Raw genomic sequence first — 20,564 nt, forward strand, 5'->3', positions numbered from 1 at the left:
AAGAGATTAGAGGCAACAAAAAGCCCAACAACACACAATCCCTACCATACTGCTCTTCAGTGAGGTGGTCTTCAATTCCTTTCAAACTCCTGAGATTCACCTATCAGTGTATGAGTTTATTCTTCAGGGACTAAATGACTATCTGGGCAGGAGGAGAAAGAAACCCACACTTACCTGAGAAGGAGTGTTCCCTTACACGATGGGCCAGGATATTAATGCCTCCTCTGTTTTTTTTACTTCAGATGGGATTATAAAACCAGAGCTAAAGGGCACCTCAGGCACCTATATAGTCAATCAGCTCATTTTATGGATAAGGAAACTGAGACCCAGGAGGTTAATTGACTCACCTACAATCACACAGAATGAATTAAGAGGTGTGCTTTGATCCTTTTGTCCTGTGGCACCAGAGAACTTCTACTTAACCACACGACATCCTATCCCCGTCGGACTTTACACAGGCTGAAATCCATGCTTGCAGCATATTCCTTCCTCATTTCTACTTTGGCTTTTCACAACCTTTCTATGTTACTATCTTTGTTGCCTCATTGTTTGCAGGGAAATTAAATATTCCTGAATTTGAGCTAGACATGGATCAAGTTCAGATGCTTCCAGAGCTGCCCTCAAAGGACCAAATGAACCACAGTATTGTGAATAAGACATCGTCAAAACCGAACCTGGATGATGTGAGTCCAGAGCTTGATTAACAGACCATCACTTATGATGATCATATCTCAGAATTCAAGAATTTGGGAATATCCTTTTTAGGTTATAGAAGGTATTTTTATCTTAATGATACTAAAGGTAGGTTAGCTACCTCAAAAGGTAACTAACTTACAAAATCCTGGGGAATGTGGGTTAAAAATGTAAATAAATTCAAAAGGAAGGATTTAAATGATGTACAGCAGATCCAAATGGATTAGCAAGATTCCTACTGCATTGACATGTGGATTAATTTATTAACAAAAATAATCATGATCATTCAGGAATCTGTGACTTATAGAAATCCAATAGTTACTTCTCATTAGATATCAATTTTCCTTCCTAGTTCATTTCAGATAGCAGTCTATGATATAATAGATTAAAGTTCTGCTTGCTCTTTCTTCAAGGCTGGTACTGAACTCTTATCATTTTTATGAAACTTTCTTCCATTACTCCAAACGAGTGGTCCTTCCATTCAATGAGTATTTGGACAAGTCACTTAAACTATCTGGGTCTTGGTTTCCTCATCTAAAAAATAAAGGAATTTAATGGGATGGTTTTTGAGGCCCCTTCCTATTCTAGCTCTGTGATTCTATTGCTATAGAATCTAAGAGTCCAAACTATGCAGTTTTGTACTTAATTATCATCCAATTGTTTCACATACTTTTATTCATTATTTAGATTTTTCCTCCTCCTGCTTCTCCTCCTTGTCCTCCTCCTTATTCTCCTCCTTGTCCTCCTCCTTATTCTCATCCTTCTCCTCTTCCTTCTTCTTCTTCTTCTTCTTCTTCTTCTTCTTCTTCTTCTTCTTCTTCTTCTTCTTCTTCTTCTTCTTCTTCTTCTTCTTCTTCTTCTTCTTCTTCTTTTTCTTCTTCTTCTTCTTCTTCTTCTTCTTCTTTTTCTTCTTCTTCTTCTTCTTCTTCTTCTTCTTCTTCTTCTTCTTCTTCTTCTTCTTCTTCTTCTTCTTCTTCTTCTTCTTCTTCTTCTTCTCCTCCTTCTTCTCCTTCTCCTCCTCCTCCTCTTCCTCCTTCTACTCTTCCTCCTCCTGCTCCTCCTCCTCCTGCTCTTCCTCATCTTCCTTTTCCTCCTCCTCTTCTTCCTTTTCTTCTTCATCCCCTTCCTCCTCCTCTTCATTCTTTTTTTCCTCTTTCTTCCTCCTCCTTACTTCTTCTTATTATTATTTCAAAGACTGGGTCTCCCCATACTTCCCAAGCTGGAAGCTGAGTGACCCCTGACAAACCACTTAGCAGACAGCAGCCTAATTTCAATATTGATCAACTTGGAAGTTTTGACCTCTTCTGTTACTTACCTTTGTATCATTCATTCTCCCACACTCGCCCAATTCCAACCACTATATTTAATGCCAAACTTAGTGTGGGCACCCAATTAGCATAGCCACCTGCAACTTAGAATTTCCAAGCTTAAGTGAGCAGCCAGCCTCAGCTTCTGCAGTAACTGGAATTTATAGACATACAGCCATGATGGACTACACTGCAAATTCATGAACTACTTTTGTGCATATCATAGCACTTAGTGCTAAGTGTATTAATAACTGTTCATCGAATACACAACGATTTATTGAAGGGAAATGCATAAAAATGAAATTCAGTGCATTATCTTTCATGATGATGTCCGTGGCTCTTCCTATAACTCTGAAATCGTCTGCGATTTGTTCATCTTTTCCGATTCTGACAAATTAATGCTTATGGCAGTCCTAAGGTTAGCCCAGAAAAGTCCATGTTTATTCTTCTCCTTGGGCCATTCCAAATAAGTTCTTTGTGCCATGAGAGATTTTAGCTTATGATATCTGGTAGGAATGATGTACTGGGGGATTGGTTCCAGCAATATGAGAATTAAATTATTAGAACCTTCATGAAATAGTTTGTGGTGAGCAAAGTAAAGTTCATAATGGCACCATTCACTCTGTACAAAGTTAGAGGACAAAACAAAGATAGATTTGTAGCTTTTCTCGATGCAGTTTATAATATTTTCAACAATACTCTTGCCAGGAATGAAGTGTCTCTCATGGAGACAAAGTAATATGGAATTATCTTCTTTCTCTAGATTTGGTATCAGCTCATTCTTTACCCAGTGGGAATCCCCCTCATTGTATGAAATGAAAGCATGAAATTGGATCGTTCTTTTGAGTTCTTCTAAGGGCACATTCCTATTTCTGTGCTGGGCCTGAGTCCACTGAACTATCATCCTCAGGTACCAGAGCAAATCCAAACGGATACAGAGCACCGCTATGATAACTGTCCAAATTAACCCGACTATCAGAATGACTGCAATCAGTAGAGGAGTGTTACAGGATAATTCTGGCAGATCAACATTCTCTAATGGAATTCCCTTTAATTCTAGAGGAAATTCACAGGTATAAGCATCCGGCCATCCAATCATCAAGCCCTGAGATTTTTTTTCTAGGTTGATGAAGTTTCTCAAGTCACAGGCGCATCTGAATGGGTTGCCTCCTGCTTTTAATGATTGCATTTCCTGACAAGTCTGGAAGAAATCAAGAGATGGACTAATAATGGAATTCATTTCGATATTCAGCACAGAAAGTCGTTGGAAATTCTCACACCCAGGAAGATCTGTTAGAGAATTGGAGGCTATATTCAGTTCCCATAAAGCTTTCAGATTCTCAATTTCTCTGGGGATAGTTCTGATGTCATTATTATGCAGATCAAGGACTTGGATGCTCTTTGGTATGCATTGGAAAACAGAGTCAGTAAATTTATTGGATGACAAATTCATGGTAGTGAGTGTTTCTGGCCAGTAGCAATCTTTTCCATCAGCATACTGCAGTAGATTCTGGCTTAGATCTAAGTGTACCAAGGATGTTTTGGTAGAAAAAGAACTCACCGTGGAAAGTGTTTCTAATTTATTCCTTTGCAAAATGAAAGTTTTCAGGTATGGCAGCTGAAGAGTGTTTAGAAATAATTCATCTGTCAAGGCATTGTTGGCAAAATTCAGGTGCTGAAATTTGGTGGGATACTTAGGAAAAACCACATGGGGCATCCTTCCATCTGATATTGTCAAGTTTGCAATGTCCATTTTGGTAAAGAACAAGTAGACTATATCCTGTTGGAAGGAATATGTCCTAACAATCACATGTTCTACCTTTAGAGCTTTCATTGAGGTACTCGAATAGTCAAATAATCTGGATTTTAAATCACTTTGGGCTCCAATGGTCAAATTCTGTACTTGTAATTGTTGAACTGACGAGTGCCAAACAAATTGCATTATTTCGACAAACTCCTGCCATGGTACGTGTACATTACTGAGTAACAGATGAGAAGTTTTAGAATATTTTGGGCTCTCTAAAAGAGGATTCTTCTGACTTCCATGGCTTGTAAATTGATCCCTACTGACATTTCCCATTTCCAAGATTTTTGAAGTGTGGATTCCATCGCACAAAATAAATCTATAATCAGCATTCTCTGGAAGGACTATGTGAAGTCTCTCAGTGTTTAAGATGGGCAAGCTGCCTTCTTCATAATAAGAGAGATGGTTTAAGCCCAGGAAGAAAGTGCTGAGGTGCAAATGAGCCACTTTCTGCAAATCTGGTTTTCGGATCTGGGCTCCACTCAATCCTAAAAATTCCAGTTGGGACATACTGCCAAACTCCTGACAGATGGGAATGTTGTCGAAGTCATTAAAAGAAAGATCAAAATGCTTGAGGGAAAGAAGAGAATAACAAGAAATGTTCCTCAGGCTATTGTAAGATAAATCTAAGTATTCTAACTCCTTGTTGAATTGGAAGATGTCCATATCCAGGTGTTGAATTCTGTTATGAGAAAGAATCAAAACTTTGAGCTTAGGGAAAGGACTGAAGTCCAGGTTCTGAGGCTGACATGGGAATTTGTTGGACAGATCCATTGTGGTAGCTTTTGGTGACATACCCGTAAGAACATTTTTAAAATAGTCTTGAGAACAGTTAGTAGTTAATTCCTTTGCTCCAGGCAGCAGCAGAGCACCACATAGCACAGACAGATCAATACTATACAGAATGTAAATGTTTCTGATGATTCCCATCGCTTTCCGATCACTTTCGCTGGTTCTTCCAAGTCACGGATGAGGATGCATCAAAGCCTAGAAAAATAATTTATAACATTATCTGGTCATTTGGTTAATTAAGTCTCAGAGAAAGAAAGATAAAACACAAGAGTGAGATCTCAAAGAACAATAATATTAATGGGGGAGATGTGTAAATAAATTCACCCAAGATGCATACAGAGCACAAAACAAGTGATCTTAGAGAAGAAGACTCATTTGACTGGGGGCAAGGAGAGATGGGGAAGGCTCCTCCAAAAGTTAGTGTTTGAGGTAAGTTTGAATTAAGCCTTGGATGTCAAGAGGGAGAAGGAAGAAGGCAGAGCCTCCAAGGCTGAGTGATAGACTCTGAAGCTAGTGTAGATGATAGCTTTTTCCTAAAAGGAAGAAAGTACTAAAGGATCATTGGAAGCAGGACTCCCACAGCTCTTAGCACTGTCTGGCATATGGTAAATGCTGAATAATGCTAATTGGCTGTCTAGTTAAAGGGTGATTAATTTATCTGTGGTCACAAAATTAGTGGTATGGTGTGAGAATATGAATAGATCTTCCCGATTCCAAGTCCTAACATTAAATCATGCTGAAGGGCCCTACCAGATCAAGGGAACCAGATAGCTAGACGGAAGCCCTGATTTTTAGCAGACTTTTGCAATCTTTAAGGCTGGAAGGAAGATGGAGGTTTTAAGGGGAGGAGGAAAAGAAATGAAAGGGCTCCCACTGGATAACTTTATTATTCTTGGTAAAGTAAGAGACCAGATTTGCTGAGAGTATAAGGAGTTAGGGATGGAGTTGGAGGCAGTTATATTAAAAAAATATTGGAGACTGTAGGAAAATCTGTAAGGAAGAAATAAGGGATGAATGAAAGCACTGTCATGAAGCAGTGAAAGTCCTACTGAAGTCAGCTAGCATTCATGAAGCACTTACTATGTATCAGACATTGTGCAGGATAATTACAATGCAATTGCAATGGATCAGACAAGCAAGAGGTATTATTCCTCAGATATTGTAAGGGTCCGGGCTAGCTCCTTTGAAGGGCTCAGAATAAGTCCTTGTCAGGATAAGCAAAAGTCTTTGCCCCACGTTGTGGGCGCCAAATTGTCATGGTCCAGTCGTCTCTAAGTTATCCTTCCAGACTGCCGTCTCAACTCACTCTCCCAGCCTAGACTCTCCTTCCAGACCACTGTCTAAACTTAATCTCCCAGTAAGACTGCTCTCCAGACCCAATGAGATATTCCCTGCTCTACTGTTCAGGAACAGTGATAGAGATAGCAGATGGTCAGGATAAATCTCAGGGTAGGAATTATCAGGGTCAATGGAGGTAATGAGGAAGGTAAAGAGAGGTTCAGGAAATATGGTACCAAGGAAGAAATTTTTTTTTTTTTTTTTTTAAATGAGAGATTATGGTCAAAGATTTTTCAGAATTCAATATCTTGTCGGTTGCAAAGTTTGACATGTGATCATTTTGGTGGATGGCAGAATTAAAGTAGACATAAAAGTTTTAGGAGTTGAGGAGTCATTCAGTCAATAAACATTTATTAAGCACTTACTGCATACCAGGCACTGGCTCAGCACTGGGGATATGAAGAAAGGTAAAAGATGGTCCAAGCTATGGGAATACAAAGAAAAATGAAAGTCCTTCCTCTCAAGGAGCTCAGAATCTAATGGAGAAAATGACATGCAAATAACCCCTAATAAACAATCTATAGACAGGATAACAGAAAGAAGGCACTGTCATTAATGAGAATTGAAAAAAGGCTTCTTGTAGAAAATAGGGTTTTAGCTGAGAATTTTTTTTTTAATTTTTATTTTATTTTATAATTATAACATTTTTTTGACAGTACATATGCATGGGTAATTTTTACAACATTATCCCTTGCACTTACTTCTATTCGGATTTTTTTCCCTTCCTCCCCCAACCCCCTCCCCCAGATGGCAAGCAGTCTTATACATGTTAAATATATTACAGTATATTCTAGATACAATATATGTGTGTAGAACCGAATTTTTTGTTGCACCGGAGGAATTTGATTCCGAAGGTAAAAATAACAGTTTACATTCATTTCCCAGTGTTCCTTTTCTGGATGTAGCTGGTTCTGTCCATCATTAATCAATTGGAATTGGATTAGCTCTTCTCTATGTTGAAGAAATCCACTTCCATCATTTAGCTGAGAATTGAAGCAAAGCTCTAGGATCTGAGAGGCCGGGGGAGAAAGAGTCTTCAGTGTGAAGTGCTCAAGGATGGGAAGGAAAGACCATATACCCATTGCTAAAGCATTGAAGGACTTATAAAGATCAATAGATGGTAGGGACAAGGATTGTAATCATCAGAAGGCATGAACTTCAAAGAAGGAGAGCTTATTGAATGGTGGTGGCAAAGCAACTGGCAGTGAAGATCTCTTGAAAAAAGTTAAATTCATCATGGACCCCTGATGGCCAATGGAGATGTTGGACATAGACACATTCACCTCGTTAGACTTTAAAGAAACTGATTTCCCAACGTTCATCCAAAAGGTGGAGGTGATCCCATGCTCCAAGTTCAAAAAGAAAAGCAGATTTCAGAGAATGAGGATTCAGTCATGATGGATTCCAAAGTAGCATGGACAGTAAAAGCACTTACTTCAATTGATCACAAGAAAGTCCCCTTGGTTTCTAGTCAGAGGATATGGCTTCCTTCAAATCCTGCTCTTGACATCACTAGCTCTGGGATCACTTAAATTTCCTGATTCCGAATCCAACATTAAAGCTTGGCAAAGGAACACATACATTAGCAAGATTTTGCAATCTCTAAGGCCAGAAAATTCGAGGGCTGGACTGTGTGACTTTTCAAGCTCAAAATCTACAGGATCCCATGAAAAGGGGCTTCTTAGTTAGCTCTTCCCTGAATTCAGATGAACAAGGTGGGGAAAAGCTTAAGAATGAAAAAAGATCTAACAAGGGCAGAGGATCATATAATCAAAGAAAAATGCAAATGAGTCTCACAGACCCCTCAAATAATGGGGTGAGGCTGGAAAGGGAAAAGGAAAAGGAGATAAGAGGGATTTTCAAAGCTGAACTCGGGGTAAGGAGAACAAACAGCAAAGATCTACTCTTTAGAACAGATGATGTACAGTTAACAGGCTGCAAAGACAGAGTAAAAGTATAAATAAAAGACACAAGAATTTGCCATGAACTAAAGTGACTTCACAATGCCTTCTGGGTACAAGTATGGAATTTCCCCAGTGTAGCTTCCTCAGAGACCAGCCTCAACTCAGTCTGGGTCCTCAATCTTTGTTCTTCATTTTATTATTATTTTTTTTTCACCAATAGTTCATTGTTAAAGAGCTTCATCATTTTTCTTTTTCTTTTTCTTTTCTTTTCTTTTTTCTTTTTTCTTTTTTTTAAAGAAAGAATCAATTTATAACAAAGGAGTGTCAACTGTTCCACCTACAAGCTCCTGGAACATAAAGGAAAAAAAAATACAGTCTTATTCATTCCAGCTGGAAGAGCTGTTCTATTCCTTCAGCTTTCTGAAAGAGGGAGATAAGAGGAATTTGGCTCCTGGATTCTCATGCTCTAATTCTAACCAGTTACCTTCCTTCTTCCATTGCTTATATTAGGTTTAAATATTCTTCCATTGCTCTATTCCCCTGAAGGGATGAACTGTGGCCATGGACAATAAAAAAAGTTTTTAGAGGAAAAAAATCCAAAGTCATCTGAGAGTTTCCCTATATGCACAGTTCTTAAATCAGAACTTAGGCAATTTTTAAAAAAAAATGTAATTTAGCATAAGTACATTATGTTCTAAGCTTGATGTTAGGTGCTGAGGTACAATGACAAAAAACAGAGTCCCTTCCCATAGATTGTAGATCCTAATAGATCTAGGGAGTCATGATTTGTGGTATTTTGAATTGCAGCTTTTTCTTTCTTTCTTTCTTTCTTTCTTTCTTTCTTTCTTTCTTTCTTTCTTTCTTTCTTTCTTTCTTTCTTTCTTTCTTTCTTTCTTTCTTTCTTTCTTTCTTTCTTTCTTTCTTTCTAAATTTTAGGTAATTTCTAAAAAAGGTAAAAATTACCTCCTTTATTACTCCCTCTTCCAGGATGTTCCCCTGAATTGTCCAGCCTCAGTTTCCCTAAATTGTTCTGCCTCAGTTTCCCTGAATTGTTCTGCCTCAATCTCCCTGGTTGAACCTTCCCCCCCACCTTCCTGACCATTAGAACTGATAAAATTAGGGCTGGGAGCCCTGACCATTAGCATTCCATAGGAGCAGATGGTTCATCTCAGATACCTAGCAGGCACCTTTTATCTCTCCTTCCAGACCTCCTGTCTCTAGCTTGACCACCTACTTCACTCCCAATTTGTAGGGATTTATGGTCCTTCTATACCCCCAACCCATAAGAACCAGATTTATGGTCCATTCCTGGAAATTCCCACTGATGGTTGCTCACTCCACCCCTGCCTTTGTTTCCCTGATTGCTGGAGTCTTAAAAAAATCTCTGGAATTCTTCATTGCTACTGAATGCTTTGAGACTCGAGTCCCATTCAGTCTGCTGGGGTCAACATGGATCCTGTTTTGGCCCCCAACAATCTCTCCCTCTCAAATAAAATATTAAAAACTCTCTAAGCTCTATCTTGCCTCAGTTTCTCCGGAATTACAGAAGGAAATACAAGGTAGTTTGAGGAGGGAGGGAAAGCACTGACAGCTAGAACAGAAATAAAAACAAACAAAAAACCCCCTGTTGAATTGAAGTGGATTAAATTTCAATTAGAGACACCTGACCCAAGTCTTGAGGAGGTTAGGGGATATAAGAGGCAGAGAGGAGGATAGAGTAAATTCCAGACTTGGGAGAAGGGGCCTGTGCCAAGGAAACAGGTAGGAGATGGCATTCATTAAAAAAATACACCAAACCAGATAAAATCTCTACTACTTCACCAGCTGCTTAATAGTTAACAAACTCCACTAATTCTTCTGCTGACTCGGGTTTTCAGGTGTCCATTATTTAGCAAACATATCCCAGCAGCACCCAAGCCAGCCTAGACTCACAGTCTCAAGAGTTTCAGGTATAAGAATATCTCGATTTCTATAAAAACAAATTCTGAGCTTTTGTAGTCTGAACTTTGGGAAGGGATTAACCCGATCAAAGTAGTATATTAAGAAGATTATTGTGGCAGTAGGGTGCAGAAAAAAAATTTATAAAGCAGAATACAAAAAAAGACAGAAGAATGGTTTTAATTCAATCCAAAGCCATTCAGGAAATATTTATTAATTGCTTATTACAAGCAAAAGGTATTGTGGTGGGTGTCAAGGTTAGAAATTTAGATAATGTTTTGGACTTGAATGGTAGGTATGAAAAAGGAATAAAAGATAAAGTTTGAGTTGTTTGGGTTTGGAGGTGGTTTTTTTTTTTTTCCCACTCTAGGAATAATGGTTCATTCCTCTATGGTTGCCCATCAGATATTTTTTTTAAAATTGAGTATGTCATGCATATATACTGTGGGAAAAAAATTCTAAATAAAACAAAATAAATAAAATAAAATAAAAAAATAAAATAAAATAAAATAAAAATTGAGTATTTTGGTGATACTTAAATGCCTTAAAAGTCTTTACTGGCTATTTTCCTTTATAGATTGTTTTGAAATTTTCTCTCATTAGGCAGAATTAGTTTCATTGCTTTATTATAAGAGATGCTTTATTCTGTGTCAGGATGCTATGTTATATAGGGAATATTGTTATTGTTGTTTACTATAGCAAGAGATACTAAACATCAAGCATCAAATGTTAGGTTATCCATCAACATTAATTTTTTTCTATACAAATTTCCACATTTATCATGCTGCACAAGAAAAATCAGATCATAAAGGAAGAAAATGAGAAAGAAAACAAAATGCAAGCAAACAATAAAAAAGCAGAAAAAACTACATTGTGATCCACATTCAGTCCCCACAGTTCTTTCTCTGAATGCAGATGGCTCTCTCCATCACAAGTCTATTGGAATTGGCCTGAATCACCTCATTATCCATCAACATTTATTACAATTTATAGAATTCTGTAGGTTTCAAAGGTCTTTGCCCATCTGGAAGTGTGACATTTAGAGAAAAAATGTTTATCTGGATTGAGGAATAATATAGACTTGTTTTTCACTCATGGCAAACTCTTCCTGATCCCATTTGGGTTTTTCTCATCAAAGATACTGGAGTGGTGTGCCATTTCCTTTTCTAGTTCATTTTATAAGTGAGGAAACTGGGGCAACAGGATGAAATGACTGTCCAGGCTGGAGTCAGGAAGACCTGATTTCCAGCCTTGGTACTTGGTACCACCCAGCTGCCCTAGAATATGGAGAACTGACCTCAAAAATGAGGGAGACCTAGATTAAGGTTCTCCTCTGACACTGTAACCCTCAGCAAGTCACTTAACCCGGGAGAGTTCTAGGCAACTCTTAAAAATCACAGAGAAGGTACCAACTTGCATTGGCAGGGGGTGTTTCCTCACTAGAAATTCCTGTACCCATCACAGGTCTTGTCCCTATCACTAATAGGTATGAACTTAGAAGCAGAATGGCAGAATGGAGGAAGAGCTATCACTGGACTCTCTGGCCTTGCCTCCTGCCTTTCACATAAATGATCGTGGACAAATAAGTCACTTAATATCTCAGGGGTCTGTCTAAGTCTATAATTTATAGAGGAATTGTCATTGTGTATTTGGAGAAGGAGATTCCTTATTGGGAATTTCCTTCAAGATGAAATCACATATATAGATTTAAATAAATAAAAATAAACCAAAATAATAGGTACTGAAGACACTTCTTATAAACAATTTAAGTACTTTATGGTTTTCTAAGAAAAAAGACTGGGTAGGAAGCTGACTCCCCCAGCTAAATATTAATAATCTTTTACAATAGTAAAGGTAATTTCCTGTTACAATGGATTTAAAATTTAGAAATAACATTTAAAATTTAGCAGGATTAAAGTCATCAGTTTTTAAACTATCAGGGTTTTTTCCCTTTTAAAAAAACACAGCACAAAGACATAAATTAATTAGGTGAATGACAACAGATAAGCACCAAACTGCAAAAAAACTGCATTGAAAGAATGTCGATAATAGATAGAAAAACAGATGTTGATAATTTTGAATTGAGAGCAGAAAAAGAGAAGAAAGGATACTGGTAAAATTCCCACTGAGGGGTGCCTAAACGCAGACTTAATTATCTAAAAACAATATAATATCTTTATTTAATTTTAATTTTTTAAAAATTCAAGACAGTTTCTAATTCAAGCACATATCAATTCAGAATTCTTTAAAAAATCCTCAGTGCAATACTTTTGTTTATTACTCATGAATCAATATGAGAAAAAATTCATAAACACTAAAATCTTATTTAAAACTGACTTTTCTTCCCCCCCCCCCTTAGAGTAGATCCAATATTATGCATTTTGGAAAGACCTAAGCAGTTCGAGATCTTTACTCTATGGCAGGGTTTCTTAATCTATTTTTGTGCCATGGATCCCTCAAGCTTTCTGGGGGAGCTTAAAACAACTGTGATTACATTCATAACTAAAGAAAATGCTCAATTTCACTTAGAGGTTAGTAAAAATAAAAGTATCATTTTCCCCCAACCAACTTCACAGCCCCCTTGAAATTTTTCCAAAACTCCCTTGGGACTTTGTGGACCCCAGGGCAAGAACCTTGGAAGTAGATAAATAAGAAAAATGAAGAATTCTTACCCTTAAGTTTGCAACTATCTCAACAGAAGCAGCAGGTGCCTTTGAGAAAACAAAACCAGTTTGCTCCAATTCAAAAGTCTGCCAAGATTTATGATGAAATCCTGTCCCTTTGGGGGGGAGAGAGCCATCTACTGCTCATGGACAGTTTTATATAGGATGCACATATTGAATTATTGCCCTCATTTTTATTATCTCTTTTAGTAAATGTTTTTAAGTGGGGTGGCTGAGCTTGGGGCCAAGTGGGAAGGACCCTATCCAAGTTAAAGGATTAGGCATTCTAAGTAAAACAACATTTTAAAGGGATTACAAGAAGGAAACACAAACCGGAGAAGAAAATGTGTTTCTTGGGTCCAGAATTTGAATATTTGACTTAGGTAACATTAGATGCTGACTTCCTGTGTAGAAAAAAGAAAAATAAATTCTCTGAACAAAGAAGAATAGTAACAGTCAACTCGCTGTGGACTGGTTCTTTGAAGGAGGATAATTACATTCAGCCTTTGGTATCAAAGAGGTATATTTTAGGTCAGCTCATGAATTTAAAAAAAAAAAAATTTAAAAACTCCTTTCTGTTGTTGTTGTTTTTAACATCACTGTTACTTCCTAATCCTCTCCCTTACATTTGTGCACATGGCTGGACATACACACACACACACACCCCCATCCTAGAAAGCTTCCCTCCTTATAACAAAAAGAAATAAGTATTTTATCATCTACCGTGTTTGCTGTATATGCACCATTCTCTATCTGTAGTCCACCACTTGTCTACTGGAAGAGAGGGAATAATATTTTATCATCAGTCCCTTGGAATCAAGATTAGTTATTTCCCTTATCTGAATTCTAATGCTTTTTTTTTTTTTTTTTTTAGCATTATTTTCCTTCACATTTAGTCATTGTTTATGTTTGTTCTACATTCTTTCCTAAGTTTCTCAGAATTTCACCTATTTATTGTTTCTTAAAATTACTCTACACCATCCCTAGAACAGTTTTTGTTCAATCATTTACCAACTGATTGGTTTATGATTTAGTCAGCACAAAAAATGGCCGTTTACCTCACTTTGACTTCTCTGAGCTCAACTAAAGTCAGCCTATTTTACCCTGTCAGGGAAGGATAGTTTATATTAATTAATCTCCTCAGCAAAATAGAAACTGAAAGAGTTGGGCGTAAGCAAAAGCAGAACCATTCTGTGTAATTATTTTACTAATTTTCTGTCTGATTAACCCCATCTGGCCAAGACATCATTATATGCATGGATAAGGTTTGACTCATGTCCCTCCAGATACCATATTTTTTCTGGTCTCCCCCGACAAGTAAATGACCTTTTACTGCTCCCCTCCTCTCTTGACTGAACTCAGACCTCTAGAATTTTAAGAGTTGAAAAGCACATCAAAGGCTATATCATACATCTCAACCTAAAATATGAATAAGACTCTATAACACTGTTAACTGTTAATCATTCGGACTCAACTTAGATAATCTCCAGGGATGGGGACCTCACCACTTTCTGAGGCAGTTGTCCCATGTTTGAGTAGCTCTTCCCCTCACGTTACAATGGTGAAGCTCTTTATTTTCATCACTCCTTAGGAACATGAAAAATTTTATTTAAACAATATGTACCTTGTGGAAATACATATAGAAGAATTGCAATGTTTAACATATATTGGATTATTTGTCATCTAGGGGAGGGGATGATGGGAAGGGAGGGAGAAAAAAATTTGAAACACAAGGTTTTGCAAAGGTGACTGTTGAAAACTATCTCTGCATATGTTTTGAAAATAAAAAGCTTCTAAAATGTGTATCTTTATTTTTTGGTTCTTATTCTTCCTTTTACAATTAATCAATAACCTATTAGTAAATGCTTACAAAGTTAAAGGAACAATACTAGGGCTAGACACTGAGGGCTTTTGTCTTTATGTCAAAAATGAAATCATCTGCTCTCAAATAAGATTTTCTTTGAAAAGCGCTAAACCCAGTGCCGGGCACATAGGAGGCACCCAATAAAGTCCCCTCCTTCCCTTTCAGGCAGGGCAGATTTATTCCAATGGGGAAAACAATACATACACATAGAAAAAAATACATAATGTGACTAATCCCCCTATCCCAATTAGAAGGATGCTGGTGTCTTTGAGAGAAATAAGGAGATTCAGAAGGGGAGGTTTTAGGAGAAAATATTGAATTCTGGTTTTGATAGATTGAGTTTCAGTTGGAAACTTTGTTTGAATAAACTGAAGCAAACTCAATTTGCTTATTGGTCTTTTAGTCTGAAATTACCAGTTGGAGCTCAGAAAAGAAACTAAGGGTGACACAGCTCTGGGAGTCATCCGTATAAAGATGATCATTGAACTTATGGGAGTTGATGAGGTCATAGAGTGAAAAGAGAAGGGAGTTCATGACAGCCTTGGGGACATTTAAGGTGAGTGAGCCGTGATTAAAAGTCCAGCAATACATGTTTGCAGGCAATAAAGATAAAAGTCAGTAGATAGGAAGAGATTAAAAGTAAGGGAAAACCATTATGGAAGCAATCGACCTGAAAAGATGGGCGGCAATAAGATCAAGAGCACAAATAGAAAAATTGGGCTACTTCTTCAGCAGAGATTGGAGTAAAAGGGGATGACAAAAGCTGATGTCAATGGGTTTTAAGAGGTAGAGAAAGGAAGAAAAAGGAGCTCCAGATGAAAGGCTTTTATTTTCCCTATCCTTCCCCCCATATCCAACTAGTTGGGTAAATCTAATTGATTCTTCCTCCAACACCTCTTATACCCATCTCCTTCTCACCAAACTCAATCATTCCCTCAACATTTCCTAAAATCTTAGACTCACAAAATCTCAGAATTGGAAGAATCTTGGTGGCCATTTCATTCAACTTATATGGAAAAATAATGCTTAGTGTAACATGCCTTTGAAATGATCTTCCAAGCTCTGAGAGAAGACCAACATGAAGAGGAAACTATAAACTCTCAAGACAGGATATTCTATTTTTGGACAGTTCCAATTGTTAAGAAGATCTTTCTGACACTGAGACTAAAATCATCTCTTTGAAACTCTTCCCTAATGTCCCCAGTCCTGGCCTCTGAGACCAAATAATACGAGTCTCATGTCTCCTCTATATGTGGATGGCACTGTGGAAAGTACTCAATCCTTTCTCCTCCTTCCACACTGCTGGAAAAAGGAGAAAACAATCCCATCCAAGCCCCATCCCTCAGACTTCCTTCTGACCTTTTCCATTCTCATAAGCAACTGGAGATTTAATCAACTACATCCTGTAGCAACACTTTGGGCTTAGGTGCAATATAATAGTCCTTGGATCCCTTTTACTGCCTTTTTATGGAGTTTATAGCAAAAAATTATTAATATCATTGCAATAGCTCAGAATCCCAAATAAGAAAAATTGCTAACATTCGGACAGAGGTTTGATTCTCTCCCCTAACTAAAAGTTTGTGTATTGCCAGCTAACCCCTGGCTTTTTTTGTATTTGGAGCAATATCAGGGCACAGGAAATGCTCAGGTAAAGTGAACAAAATATGACACTATGACGGTTACTAGAAGGGAATTTAGGGAAAGAGTAAAACTTTCTTGGTTCCCGAAGAGGCGAGTTCCCTATTCCCAAATGCCTGAAGATGCTACAGAATATAAAAGTAAATTATTAACCTGCTTACTGTTACTCACACAGCATTCCCTCTTTTACTCCTTTATTCTGGAAATTGTTACCTCTAAGAGAAGGGCAATCTCCATTGTTTGACATTTAAACTTTTCACAATCTGGCCCCAGATGTGTAATCTTTCCTGACTTTGCCTCATGCATTGTCCTATATAATATTCCACCTTCCCAAACTGCTGATTTTGTTCAGGTTGTCTTCCCAGCCTAGAATGCCCCCCTCCTTACCTCTCCTTTTTAGGGCTCTTTCAAAGGCAGCTGGGTGATAAAATGGATAGAGTGCTGGGACTGGAATCAGAAGACAAATTCAAATCTGACCTCAGGCACTTATTAGCTTTGTGATCCAGGGCCAGCCACTTAACCCTGTTTGTCTCAGTTCCTCATCTGTAAAACAAGTTAAAAAAGGAAGTGTTTAATCACTCCAGGATCTTTGCCAAGAAAGCCCCAAAGAGGATTATGGAGACTCAGATATGATTGCAATGGCTGCACAACAACAGTCCCCTTTAAAGCTAATCCCAAATGGTGATCTTCTTTCATTCCTCCCCACCCCCTTCCCCATTATTATTGCCCTTCTCCCCTAAATTAATTTGTTTTGGGTGTTGATTTTATTTTTGTTCATTTGCTTACTTTTGGTTTTTCATTTACATTTACTTCCTAGTGTTCATATTCTTCCCCTTTTGATTTCCTCACAACTAAAATGATAATTTTTAGCCTAACACTATTGATAGCACAAAGTAGGTGTTTTGTGGATGGAGCTGATTTGAATTCTGTTTCCTGTATTAGCTACAACTTAACTATTGCAGATCATACTCCGTCTCATACCTCAGAGACTCTTTCTTGCTTAATAGTGATGGTGAAAATGAGAAATTTTGTAAGAAAAAATAGTGAGAAAGGGAGATCAACAAGTTATAACTGTCTTCCCTTTATGCCCACCATCTATTTTGTCTTTCCTATTTGAGTACAATGATCAGATTACAGAATGTAATCACTCCTGTTTTGTATCTACTAAACCCAAATAGTGTAATTCCAAATGGAATATTCAAATTTCATTCTATCCTTCTTGTTGATACTTTTGGTTGTGACATATCAGATACATCCCAACAAACAAAATTGTTCTACAAAATGCATTTCCTGAAAACAGTTAAGTAAAAGTAAGAATAGTTATGACTAATAAATACATGACAATTTTATTTTTTTTTTAAATATATATTGCTTTATTAATCAAGAGTACAGGCAAAAAACCATGGGAAAGATTAAAAAAAAAAAAAAACCCAACAGAGAAAAGAAGTGAACTTAGCATATGTTGATTTACATTCAGTCTCCGTAGTTATTCTTCTGGATGCAGATGGCTTTTTCTGTCCAAAGTCTTTTGGGATTACTTTGGATCACTGAACCACTGAGAAGAACCACATCTTTCATGATTGCACATTCTTGCTGTTACAATGAACAATGTATTCCTGTTCTGCTCATTTCACTCAGCTTCAGTTCATATCAATCTTTCCAGCCTTTCAAAAATCAGTTTGTTCATTATTTTTTATAGAACAATAGTATCCCGTTACTTTCATATACCACAACTTGTTCAGTCAATTAACGGGCATCTACTCATTTTCCAATTCTTTGACACTACCAAAAGGATTCCCACAAACATTGTTTGCACATGTGAGTCCCTTTCCCTACTTTATGATTTCCTTGGGATACAGATTCATTAATGGCTCTTCTGTGACAAAGAGTATGCACAGTTCGATAGCCCTTTGGGCATAGTTCCAAATTGTTCTCCAGAATGGTTAGATTTGTTCACAATTCCACCAACAATGTATCAGTATCCCTATTTTCCCACATTCCCTCCAATATGTCTTTTCCTGTCATCTTAGCCAATCTGAGAGGTGTGAGGTACCATTTCAGAGTTGTTTTAATTTGCATTTTTCTTTTCTATTTTTTTTTTTTTTTTTTTGGTCTATAGAAATTTGCATTTTTCTAATCAATAGTGACAGGTTATTTTTTCATTTGACTTACTGATGGCTTTATTTTCAATCGAGGAATGACTTGTATTCTTATAAATTTGACACAGTGCTTTATATATTTTAGCAATAAGAAGTTTTTCAGAAACACTGGCTGTAAATTTTTTTTTTTACCAGCTTTATACTTCTCTTTTAATCTTATTTCTGTTGGTTTTGTTTATGCAAAACCTTTTTAAATTTAATGTAATCAGAGTTGTCCATTTTGCCTTTCTTAATGTTCTCTATTTCTTCTTTGGTCATAAATTTCTCCATTCTCCAAAGATCTGATAGTTAAATTATCCTCTGTTCTCCTAATTTGTTCATGGTATCACCCTTTATACCCAAATCATGTATCCATTCTGATCTTATTTTGATATGAAATGTGACGTATAGGTTTATGCTAAATTTTTGACATATTATTTCCCAGTTTCCCCAGCAATTTTTGTCAAATAGTGAGTTCTTATCCCAAAAACAAGAGTTTAGGGGTTTATCAAAAACTGGATTGTTATGGTGCTAATTACTGTCATATGTATCTAATCTATTCCTCTGATCTAACACTCTATTTCTTAGTACTGAATGGTTTTGATGACTGCTGTTTTAGAATATAGTTTTAGATCTGGCACTGCTAAGCTACCATCCTTTGTAATTTTTTTCCCAGTAATTCCCTTACTGTTCTTGATCTTTTGTTCTTCCAGATGAGTTTGGTTATTATTTTTTCTAGTTTTATTATATATTTTTTGGCAGTTTGATTGGTATGACACTGAAAAAGCAGACCAATTTAGGCAGAACTGTTATTTTTATTATATTAGCTTGGCCTACCCATGAGAAATCGATATGTTCCCAATTGTTTAGATTTGACTTTATTTGTGTGAAAAATGTTTTGTAATTGTGTTTGTATAGTTCTTGGGTTTGTCTTGGCAGTAGACCCCTGCAAGTATTTTATTGTCCTGCAACTTTGCTAAAGCTATTAACTGTTTCCAGTAGGTTTTTGGATGATTTTCTAGGAATCTCTAAGTATATCATCACATCACTTACAAAGAGTGAAATAAAACTATTACCTTATTACCTACTTAATTCCTTTAATTTTTTTTTTTAAATTTCAAAAGCCAACATTTCTAATACAATGTTGAATAATAGTAGTGATAATGGGCGTCCTTGTCTCGCTCTTGATCTTACTGGGAATGCCTCCAGCTTCTCCCCACTACAAATTATGCTTCCTGTTGGTTTTAGATAGATATTGCTTATTATTTTAAGGAAAGCTCCATTTATCCCTACTCTCTCTAATATTTTTAATAGGAATGGGTGCTGTCTTTTGTCAAAAGCTTTTTCTGCATCTATTGAAATTGTTATATGATTTTTGTTGGTTTTGTTATTGATATGATTGATTATAGTAATAGTTTTCCTGATATTGAACCAGACCTGCATTCCTGGTATAAATTCTACTTGATCATAGTGTATTATCTTGTTGATAAGTTGCTATAATTTCTTTGCCAATATTTTATTTAATATTTTGGCATCAATAATTATTAGGAAGATTGGTCTATAATTTTCTTTCTCTGTTTTGGCTCTTCTTGGTTTAGGTATATTTTTGTCATAGAAGTAATATGACAGTACTCCTTCTCTACCTATTTTTCCAAATAGGTAATAGGTAATAGTATTGGAATTAATTATTTTTAAAATATTTGGTAGAATTCACTTGTGAATCCATGTGGCCCTGGAGATTTTTTCCTTAGGGAGATCATTGATGGTTTGTTCAATTTCTTTTTCTAAAATGGGACTATTAAAGTAATTTATTTCCTCTGCTATTAATCTGGGCAATTTATATTTTTGTCAATATTCATCTATTTCAGTTAGATTGTCAGATTTGCTGCTATACTGTTAGGCAAAATAGCTACTTTAATTTCTTTGTCATTGGCGATACATGCTAATTTTCACTTTTATCTCTTAGAGTTTATTTTTAAACAAGTAGGAGGAAATGTGATTTAATATAAATGATTTGGATTCAACTTTATCCGTTGTATTTTATCTCTTTTGTTGCCCTCTGGTATTGTCTTCATTTACACTGTTATAATCATTGTGTATATTGTTTTGGTCTTGCTTTCATCACTCTGAATTACTTTATACAGATCTTACTAAGTTTTTCTGAATTTTTCATATTCATTGTTCTTTCTAAGGCAATAACTTTTCTACAGACATTTGTTTAACCATTTCCAAATCATTTAGAAGTTTATTTCCAGCTTTTTACTATTATAAATAGTGCATCCATAATTTTGTTCATATGGGCTTTTTCTTGCAATCAGTAACTTTCTTGGAGATATAAACCCACTTGTGGGATCACTGGGCCAAAGGATGTCAACACCTTTTTGACATAATTCCCAATTATTTTCTAGAACTATTAGGCCAATTCAAAGCTCTAGCAGTAGCAAATTAGTATACCTGTCCCCTCCAACAACTAACACATTGTCTT

General features: G+C 36.5%; 1 protein-coding gene across 1 annotated transcript; it reads right to left on the reverse strand.

Annotated features, from left to right (window-relative positions):
- Nucleotides 1-2,258: 2,258 nt before the first annotated feature.
- On the reverse strand, nt 2,259-16,541 carry TLR10 (toll like receptor 10). Its single transcript, XM_074273415.1, has 2 exons — nt 16,329-16,541; nt 2,259-4,791 (listed from the first exon to the last, which is right to left on the reverse strand). Exon 2 carries the CDS (start codon nt 4,732-4,734, stop codon nt 2,344-2,346), a length of 2,391 nt encoding a protein of 796 aa, XP_074129516.1. The 5' UTR covers nt 4,735-4,791; nt 16,329-16,541; the 3' UTR covers nt 2,259-2,343.
- Nucleotides 16,542-20,564: the final 4,023 nt, after the last annotated feature.

The sequence above is a fragment of the Sminthopsis crassicaudata genome, chromosome 6, assembly GCF_048593235.1.
Source record: "Sminthopsis crassicaudata isolate SCR6 chromosome 6, ASM4859323v1, whole genome shotgun sequence".
Lineage (NCBI taxonomy): Eukaryota > Metazoa > Chordata > Mammalia > Dasyuromorphia > Dasyuridae > Sminthopsis > Sminthopsis crassicaudata.